The sequence below is a fragment of the Python bivittatus genome, unplaced genomic scaffold, assembly GCF_059951505.1.
Source record: "Python bivittatus isolate LINGU-HERP-01145 unplaced genomic scaffold, Pbiv_v1 ctg000070_np1212, whole genome shotgun sequence".
Classification (NCBI taxonomy): Eukaryota; Metazoa; Chordata; class Lepidosauria; order Squamata; family Pythonidae; genus Python; species Python bivittatus.
This window is the reverse complement of record NW_028277034.1, coordinates 36870324-36880582: the sequence shown is the minus strand read 5'-3', so window position 1 is coordinate 36880582 and position 10259 is coordinate 36870324. Positions and strand designations below refer to the sequence as shown.

The window sequence follows — 10259 nt, the reverse complement described above, 5'->3', positions numbered from 1 at the left end:
TCTATTTAATAATGCCAATGAAACAGTGGGAAATACACCCCAAATCTTGAGATTCTGCCTTTTCTGTTTGACCTTTTCTGTTTGCCTGCCCTTTGGAACAATCTCTCCTGCAGGATCTGGATGGCCCTGACTCTGTTAGCCTTCAGGAATGTGTTAAAAGCTTAGTTCTCCCCCCCGCCCAACCCTCCACCAGGCACTGTGCCAGGATGGTGGATGAGTCTGTCTTCTGAGAGGTGGTTTGTACAATTGGTGAGCTCCAGCTCCAGCTGCGTGGTGTTTGATCTGTTGCTTTATGAATTTGGGGGAGTTTGATAGTTGATGATTATGGATATTTTATTTACCATATCGTTTTGGAGTTTTGATATATTGATGTATGTCACCTTGCATAAAATTGGATAGCTATATAAATCATAGACACACACAGAGTATCAATAAATTTCAAAGTCATCCAGACAAATATTTCTAACTTCAAAAGGCGTTTTTATTCTTGCACTGTGGTTCGCTTCCCAGTTGTGCACTTTCTTATTTGAAGCCAGCAAGAGAAACAACAGCTGCAGACATTTTCAGGAGTCTACAAAAATATGAACGCCAACTTTGGGGTTATGGTTTTCATGCTGTAATTTGGTTCTCTGGGGCATGGCCCTGCTGCCTCAGAGGCTTTGCTGGGTCAGAGTATCCTTGACATTTATGTTATTATTCACTGCAAATTATTCCTTGATGATATGGACATCTATTTACTCCTGTTTTATGGTCAACAGTAGGTTTCTAACAAGTCAAACAACATGTGATGATGCTTCCCCCATCGTACTTAAGGGCAGTAGGCGAATTGATGGAGTACAAGCAAGTGATATGATACATACAGATCTGTCTCCAGTGGAGGGGCAGTGCTATGGAGGGTTGCTGCTATTGTCCTCTCACCATCCAAGAGTGTCCACCTCATTCTGTCTAATAATAGGGATAAAGGTAATCACATAAAATAATAAGGCAACACAAATCCATATTTACAGAAATGTACTTCTGGACAATTTTAGCAAGGCAAGTATGGTCCATTAGACAGAATTTTGAGCATATATCTAGATTTGTATAAAAAGCTATGAATTTCCCAAGCACAGCTCCTTATTTTGAAAATAATGAAAGAGGGAAATTACCTTGTTAGATGCAATGCGATTAGATTCCCTTCTAGTAACGGAGGGAACGGATAAAGCAAACAAGACGTTACTATGTATAGATGTCTAAACATGAAAGAACATTTTTCATGCCCTTGTGCTTTGGATGGGAGAGAATGATGCAGCTTCTAATGTGTATTTCATGCTATTTCTTTTCCAGAGTGCAAGTGCATCAGCTCTTGACAACTTGGGCCAATAAAGTCAACATTCCCAGGAATGGTTTCATATACAGCTGTGGTGCCTTCTTGGTGCTGCCAGGATGACCAGCTGCTGTGGCATGCCATTCCAGCAGAAACAATATAGTCAACTTGACATTTCACAAGGATTTGTCTGAAGACTCCTAATTAAGCAGTTCTCTGAACCACCAATTTCAATAGCAACAAATCAAGCTAGCAGTGATGTTCAAGTTATGTTTAAGCTATAAACCTCCTAGGCTCAGCCCTACCATTAGATAGAGGGAGGCATCTTCCTCAGGTTGCAGATGAAGACTTCAGAGAGTGGCAGTGGAGTGTGGTTGAATAGAGCTGTTTTTGTGTCACGTAGCCTCTCCTGTCTTTAGGTACAATGAGAGCTCCCTATATATTCAACTTCCATTTCAATTGTTTTCTATATGTAAAATGGGACAGATGACATTTGATTCTTTACAGGATTATTTTGTACATTTAGTATATTTTCAATCTTTCCAACATTTTTTCTTTCCTAAACTGCTGCTTTAATTAGGGGGAAAATAGAAGAAATACAAGACAAACAAACATTTTAAACATAAATGTAAATATTGCTCCAAAAGTTAAACTTTAGAGTCAAGCACACACACAGAAATATCCAAACCAGACATTTATAGTGAGGAGGTTCTCAGCAGGCTGTGGAGAGGGTGGATGGCTTCACTTCAGCAAGTTGCTGGCTTCGTTTCTATTTGCAAACACAGGCTTCACTCAAGTGGCACTAAAACGAAAAGAAAGGATGGTTGGGGAACAAGCTGTACAAAGAGAAGAGTCATTCTACCATGAGTGTAAAACAGAGATTTGTGTTTTGGGGATTCTAACACTTCAGCCAAACTAATATAAAGGCATTATTTTGAAAGGTTTCTAGAAGCTGATTTTGTTTCATTTTTAATTAACATTTTCAGGAACATCAGCAGCTCATTCATTCATTGTTTTGTTTCAGCACTGGAATTTTGTAGTCGTGGAAGCGTTCTTTGGTTTGAAGCCACCTTAAATTTGTAACGAGAGGGTCAGGCATTTCATACTTGGTTTCCAAAAAAAAAAAAGAAAGAAGAAGAAGAAGAAGAAGAAGAAGTAGAAGAAGAAGTAGCACTGAAGAGATCATCCTGGAACTTCTTCAAAGTTCACAGCTGCTGATAGGGAGCACCTCAGTTCTCAAATGAGGCAAGAATGAATAATCAAACCAGAACAGGTTTTCTTTGGTTGTTATAGACAAGTGCATCTTGAAGAATTGTTACACCTGCTTGTTTTGGCCAGGGTATGACAGAAGTTAAAATAAGCTGTTTGCTCCTACTGACTTTTTTTTTAACTTCTAAAAAATGATGTTTCTCTTTCTCACCCTTTTGCTTGTGGTTTTTAAAATGAGTATGATCGGTCTGTCAGTTCAGGAGCTGAGCATCTGTCCCAGAGGATACCAAATGGGGAAGGAAAATTCCTCTTGCCTTGGTGAGTGAAATGAGAACTTAAGATATCCTCAGAGGCTTATTGCATTTTAATTAGTATTTCTTTTCCATTTCTTTTATTTAACTGTGTCTGTTTTGATTTGGTAAATGCACAACATGTATTATAATAATCCAGCTAAATAATAGCAGGTGCTTCTAGTCTTTTTCCCATAGTCTTGTCAACAAAATAAAAGTGACCATGAGAAATACTTTAATAAGTGTTACCAGAATGAGCTGGAAAAATCAGGATTGAAGAAAATAGAAATATAGGGAACTCTAATTCTTTATTACTTTGTGGCGGTGGTCCAGATTTTTGCAGTCCAGATCTGATACAGACTCAATAAGATGTTAGAAACTGACTACTTAGTACTGATTATAAGTGCCGAACTAATACTACTAGATGTGACTTGAAGTAGCTGAATAATTATAGTGTAGCTGTTCAAAAATCCAAAGCATAATCTATGCTACAAAGATGCTTTGCTTTTTATTTATATTACTTTAAGTGTAGTTGCTTCTGTCAAGGTACCTGACCTGAGAAATATAATTTGGCAAAATGACTTCACTCTTACAGGTGTTTAGTCTTCTCCCAGAGACTGGAGTAGAGTTCTCAAGTTTCCTCAGGAAGATGGTATGGCTGTTAAACTAGCAACTTGCATAGCAGCTTCTCCACCTGGTATAGTTCTTGTAACCTCTCCAGCCTGGTTACTGGCCAGGCTACTTAAGCATTATGCTTGAGGATTATGGGAGCAGTAGTCACACACATCAAAGGCAACAAAACAAGAAGTTTTTATATGTCTAATGTGTATTTAGCTTCAGTCTTATGCACACTTAATTGGAAATAAATCCCATGAACCCTGTGGGACTTGCTCCTAGATTGCTTCAGTGGAAAGTGTCCTAAAATCAATGCATTTTCATCAGATGAATCATTATTGTAAAATGGTTGCAGTATGTTTTATTTGTCATTGTTATTGGGGGGTTTTCAGAGCCAGTGTCCAGTAGCCCCTCAGGTTTCTCTGTCTAAAGTTGGATTTCCATGACCATTTTGTTCATTATTCATTGAATTTCCTAAATTCTAAGGCCCTGTCAGCATTAGTCACAGAAACAATTCATCATTTACTCCAGTCCAGTACAGTGGATGCTACACAGTAGTGACATTAGATCATTGTTTCAGATGTTGTAGCAATCTCTGGCTGCTTAGTCACACACACTCCAAGTAATCACCTTGTGAGGCCTTTCAAACTTCCTCGGCTTTTTAAAAATAATTTTTATTAGAAATTTTCACAGAGATTAACATGAAATACTGTAAGATTAAAGAAAAGAAAAAGAAAAGTGTAAGGTGAGAAATTAGAAGAGTGATTAAAAAATACAAATAGAAGAAAGAAAAGATATATAAAGAAGCGACTATCTAATTTCTTTAGAGCAGTAACAAACTTATCCTTTTTTCTCCCGCATTAAAGTTATATCATAATTCTCTTCTTCCCATATTCAACCCTTTTTAATCAGCAGATCCATAAATCATCAATTCATTTTTTTCCATTTTCAGCAAAAAGTCCATAACAGATTTCCAGTCTTTAATAAAAGTACTTGTTGTCGTGTGTAACCTCCTCTTCTATTATTGCCAAAAGTTTGTAGTGTGATTTATTGCTGAAAACGAGAAACCAATGCCATTTATTACATATTACATAGCTCTACGGATGACTGGAGTTGGGTTATTGTTGGGTTTTTTTTGGTGGTATTACTATTACTATTACTATTACTACTATTACTATTACCATTACTATTATTATTATTCCTAGCTCTGTTTAGTTTCTGGAGGGGAACTTCCAGCACATCACTCAAATACCAAATAGAAGTTTCACCCTCAAATAGGTTAAGTTCCTATTGTAGAATGAGAGGTTTACACCCACATCATCCCCCCTGAATTGAGAAGCCCCTGATTACAATAGAATTAATTATAAGCAAAATAATAATAATAATAAAAAAAGGCAGAATGTGCCACAGGCAACTCCTTTTCCCAAGAATCCTAGAAATTCCATTTTGTCAAAGGTATCTTTCAAAGCTGTGCCAAATGTTTGCCCATTTTGAAGCTCCTGTGTTTATAAAGAAGAGAGACTGTGATTCACTTTGCGGTACACTAGTGAGTCTCCTTGCCTTCATGCCACGCATACTAATGTTTCACTTTCTGTAACCGGGACTTTGCTTTTATTCCTGGTAAATGTAGTTCCTTGTGTTTAAGGACTCTGAACTTTACTGCCTGCTTTGCAAAGACGTGATTCATTGCTTGGACTCATTCTCACAGGCTGTCTCTGCTGAAATGGCATAAAGAGGCTTTTGAGCAGAAGCTTATTCCTTCATTCACTGCGCCTGTCATGATTTTGTAGTTAGACTTTATTGGCAGCTGCAGCTGCTTCGCTTTAAGAATAAAAGAGAAGCAGGTGATGTTGTTAAAAATACCTTGTGTTAACATTTAACGATTTGGCTACTAAGAAATAGCTGCCCAACTCTGAAATAAGAAACAATGAGAAAACCATACTTTCTTATTGTCTGAAATGGATGTTTCCAGCTATGTCAGAAGAGATGATTTTCTTTTGGGATTCATCAATAGACAGTTGGAAAAGAGTCATGGAGCTTTGTTTCTGTACATGATAACTGCAGTGAGATTATGCACAAAGATGGAAAGACTCGACATTGCCCACAATGGAGGAATGGATGGTGAAGATGGCCAAAATGACATCTTTGATCAGAGAAAAGACATTTACCAAGTTTAATGCTGACCCTTATAGGCTTTTTGAGTGAAACAGAAACAAATGAATGTATGATATATGGTTTTGATGATTAGAAAAAAAATAGATTATAGAAAAAATGAAAGTCATGCTGTAACCATAGAGTAAGAAGTTAATTTGCATTTAGACATATAACTGCTATAAAAGAAAATTGAAAGTTACTTCTTTATATTTTCTTTCTTTTTTTCTGCACTTTTGGCTTTGTCCTTCCTTCCTTCCTTCCTTCCTTCCTTCCTTCCTTCCTTCCTTCCTTCCTTCCTTCCTTCCTTCCTTCCTTCCTTCCAAATACAGTGGTACCTCGGGATACGAACTTAATCCGTTCCGTGACTCTGGGCGTATCCCGAGTTGGTCGTAACCCGAAGGAAATTTCCCCATAGGGTTCAATGTAAATCCGGTTAATCCGTTCCGCCCTCCGAATTTGGTCGCACCCCAAAGCAAATTTTCCCATAAGGTTCAATGTAATTACCGTTAATCCGTTCTGGCGTCCGCGGACCACGCGTCAGGGGCGGGAAAACAGCTGGGCGCGGCGGAAAAATGCCCGGGCGCGGTGCGAAAACGGCTGGGCGCAGCGCGGCGCGGCGGAAAAATGGCCGCGGACCACGTGTCAGGGGCGGAAAAATGGCCGTACTCCGAGGCGGAGTTCGCACATCAAGGTAAATTTTTGCGGCCGGAGCTGGTCGTAACCCGAAAAGTTTGTTAGTAGAGGCGTTCATATCCCGAGGTACCACTGTATTAGTTTCTCTTAGTTTTTATCTTTCTGGTTTAAAATTTTAATAATAATAATAATAATAATAATAATAATAATAATAAGAAGAAGAAGAAGAAGAAGAAGAAGAAGAAGAAGAAGAAGAAGAGATGATTGTGGAGTTTGGGCATTTCCATCTGCAGAATGATTTGGAACCAACTTGTTCCTAGAAGGAGATCTGGTTTGGTCTCTGCATTGGATCGGGGCTACCCCTTAGACAGAATGAAGCTCTCACCTTGGGAAGTGGACCGGGATAGGTGGGGAAACAGGTCTAGTACCCATGCTGTGTCCTTCTAATCACCTGATCATACAACATGCATTACTGTGAAATGATTTTTTAGAGAGATGTATTATGAATATTGGAATAATATGAGAAATGCATAGGCATTTAAGGAATGTTTAAAATAAGTACTCTGCAACTTTGGTTCACAGGAAACTATTAAACAATAGATACAAACAATGTAAATTTTCCATCATAAACATGGCCAAAGCCATCTTGCTGGATCAGAGCACTTGCATAAAAAAGGATGGCTTTGCTCTGGAAAAATGTCTGAGCTCTATTTTAGACTTATGCTCAATTGCCATTCCCTGTTTTTTGCGCAAGGTGCCATGAAAGTAAAAATCTAAAATAATCACCAATGCTATTTTAACTAGAGGTGTTGAAATGCATAGTCACTAGTTAAGGCACTGACATCATTATCTGATATGTATGAAAACATTTGTAAACTTCAGATTTCTATTATGTTCTGATCTATAAATTACTATTTTTCAGATATAGATGAATGTCTGGAAGGTGGAATTCACATTTGTAGCCAAAATTGCTACAATGTTCCAGGATCCTTTATCTGCTCTTGTATGCCAGGCTATTCCTTGGGTGATGACAAGTGGTCTTGTCATGGAATCGGTAAGGTTAGTCTGTTGTTTTTGACCAGTTTATCATAAAGGCTGTTCATATAAAAGGAAACACTGCTTCCCTCCCTCCCCAAATTTGCATCCTTCATCTGAAATGTGAAGCTGGTGATATTTTGTATGTCTTTGGCACATCAGCACCCAAACTCTGGAAATTCTTTCCCAGGGAAATACGAATGGTCTTCTCCTTTATTTGGCTAGTTACACTGAATGCCATCTCTAAATATATTACTGATCCCTAGTTTTATAGTACAATTTTCCCCCATTGTCTTGCTTTGCTTTTTGTTCTTTACTTATTGTCCTTTTTAAGAAAAGTATTCAAAAGTATTTTCTGTGGAAGAGGGCATGTAAACACCTTTTCACATTGAAACCAGATCTCTCGACATGAGTGTGTCTGTCTGTCTAGGAAGCATATTGGCACCAGTGAATATGCAGTGCTGCTCCTCTCTCAACATTCTTTGAATGTGTGAAATCTTGCATATAAATGACTCAATTGTATCTTGCATTTAGCCAAAGAGCATTCCAGTTCAAATTTTGGATTCACTTTTACTTGAATAATCTAACTTATAAATGAGGAAAGAAATATTAAGGGGATAATTACATAGCGGATTTTAAAAACCATGAATATGGAACTCAGTTAATTGCAATAAAGTTGGTGTAAGATCTTAAGCTAAATAGCTAGAGAAAATGTATGAGAATGTAAAGAAAATAAGAACTCAAGCATAGAAAAGCCTGAAGAGCTGGGGTGTAGCAAAACAGAAGAGAGAGAAAGGGAAAGAAGAAAGGAAAGGCATTTGCAACATCCCCTCCTCCCCAGCACTGTGCCCCACTGAGACTTCACTCTATGTAGCTATAAGGGGAGTGGTGAACTTGGGGTGCAAGAGATTCTGACTGATAGCAGTGGACACAGAAAAACTGTAGGTATCATGCTTGAAGGCTGCCCAGGAGCATTGGCTGGGGGTGAATTGTGGTTTGGAGGGCAAAGAAGAAAAGCCAAGAGGAGAAGTTTGGAAGTCTAACCCAGAAGGAGGAGATGTCAGGAGAACTATTACATGGACTTTGTGCAAAGGCAATTACAGTACCAGTGAACATACAGTACTTGTCAAGGGAGAGAGGACACATGGATTATTTAACTATGGATGATGGTCTTAGAATGCACTGCACCTTTAAAGAGTTTATTCAGGGGTGGGTGTAAGGAACAAGACTGTAGTTGAGAGTAGACCTCCGCATAGAAGACTGGAGGACTCACCCCCACTATAGCTTAATGTTATGTTTCCATTATACCATGTTACGCTGTTCATGTGTCTGAATACTGTTTCCTAATTATATAAGTAAAAGCTGTAAGAAGTTCAGAACAAGAAGTGGAGTGTTTTTTATTAATGGATATCCCCAAAGGGGAGTGGGAATTGCCCTTAAGAGCCCCTTGCTTATGTGAGGTTTGGCAGCAGATTTGATAAATTCTATTTGTTTTATACTAGAAAGAAATTCCCCCATGGGGAATCAGCTTTTGACCTCAAGAGCAGGCTCTGTATTTCAGCAAGGCCTGCATGTTTATTGGGTATTAGATAGGGAGTTTTTTCATGGCACAATGTGCCAGCCCTGCTGAATAGTTTTGATGTGTTTCTGATTTGGAATGGAAAACATGAATGCATAAAACAAATTCTTTCTATTCAGCAAAATGCTTTGTACTAAGTTGCTGAATTTGGTATTTGTCATACTTTAAGTGGCTTGATCATGGGCAGAAGGAACCTGGCTTCAGAAATAATTGTTAGAATCTTGAAACTGATTAAGTTAACATAGAATAAAATTAGAGTATAAGCCATATATATATTCCTGACTTTGTCAACTCATTGTCAAATGATGGTGTATTAAGTCATTTCGTACATACAGTGGGGCCAACATTAAAATAGTTAGTTGACAGTGATTAAAAACACCATAATTTACTGAATCTTGCCTCAGATAGTAGATGTGGGGGTATATAAAAAGAAGGAAAATGAAGAGTTGGAAGAGGAAGTGGGGTAGCTAAAGTGGAAAAAGAAGGTTAAAAAGAATGTGAAGGATGGTACTAAATAGGTAGTACCAATGATACTTTTGTTGACGTTGCAGATTGCAGTGCCCTGCCTTATAAACTCTTTCTAACAGATGTGTCTAATCCCTAATTCTAGAAATCAGGAAATATTGATGGTTGAATTTTTCCGAGTTTGCAGATCCATGCAACAGTGACAACTTTATCAGCCAATGTTCAAATCATTAACTTTAATGAGATGTGATGGGTTTAGTTAGTCATTGCTGCTTTTCTAGGTTTCATGAGATAAAACTACCGTATTTTACAGCATGACTACATGAATTTAAAATATCTATACTATTTTTCCAATATACCAGATCTTTATACTACCCATTTTTAGAGGAAACAGTAGCAAGAAACAGTAGCATATACCCGATTTCATAATACCAATAGGAAGAAAAATGACTTTTCTCACAGAATTCATTTGGTCCTCTAAGGACTAGAGTACTGGAATGAAAATTTCCATGTATATACAACATAGTAACTCAGAGTCGATCACATGAGTAACTGGAAAAAAATTACAAACAATCCAGCTGTCAGATTCTGGAGACAAATTAATTTGTTGCACTTCAGCATGTGTTTATCACTTACACACAATGTCCAGATGTTTTAATAGTGCAAATAGGAGAAAATAGTATCCCATGATAAGCCTTGTTATAGCAGTCATAGTGGAAAATGGCAGCCACATTCCTCTTGAATAGTTATAAAACAAGACTAGCTGCAGGAGAAGATGAAGCAGAGAAAGAAGATTTGGTACTGAAAATATGGATGAACTTTCATTCTCAAAAAAGGTAAATTCAGCTGAGTATAGATTAGCCACATCATATGAATCAAATGTTTTGAACTGAGATTGCAGGTTTTAACATGCATATTTTAACCCTCACTTCTACTAATCCCAAATGGGTTCTATCTCTTTGCTATGTGTATG

At 37.8% G+C, this 10259-nt stretch overlaps 1 protein-coding gene across 1 annotated transcript in view; it reads left to right on the top strand.

The window, feature by feature from the left end:
- The first annotated feature begins 2496 nt into the window (after positions 1-2496).
- Positions 2497-10259, top strand: part of EGF (epidermal growth factor) — a 44886-nt gene continuing 37123 nt past the window's right edge. The window contains exons 1-2 of the mRNA XM_088133268.1: positions 2497-2833; positions 7130-7261. Of these exons, the coding sequence (XP_087989394.1) occupies positions 2707-2833; positions 7130-7261 (259 nt within the window). The 5' untranslated portion in view covers positions 2497-2706. The remainder of the gene's footprint in view (positions 2834-7129; positions 7262-10259) is intronic.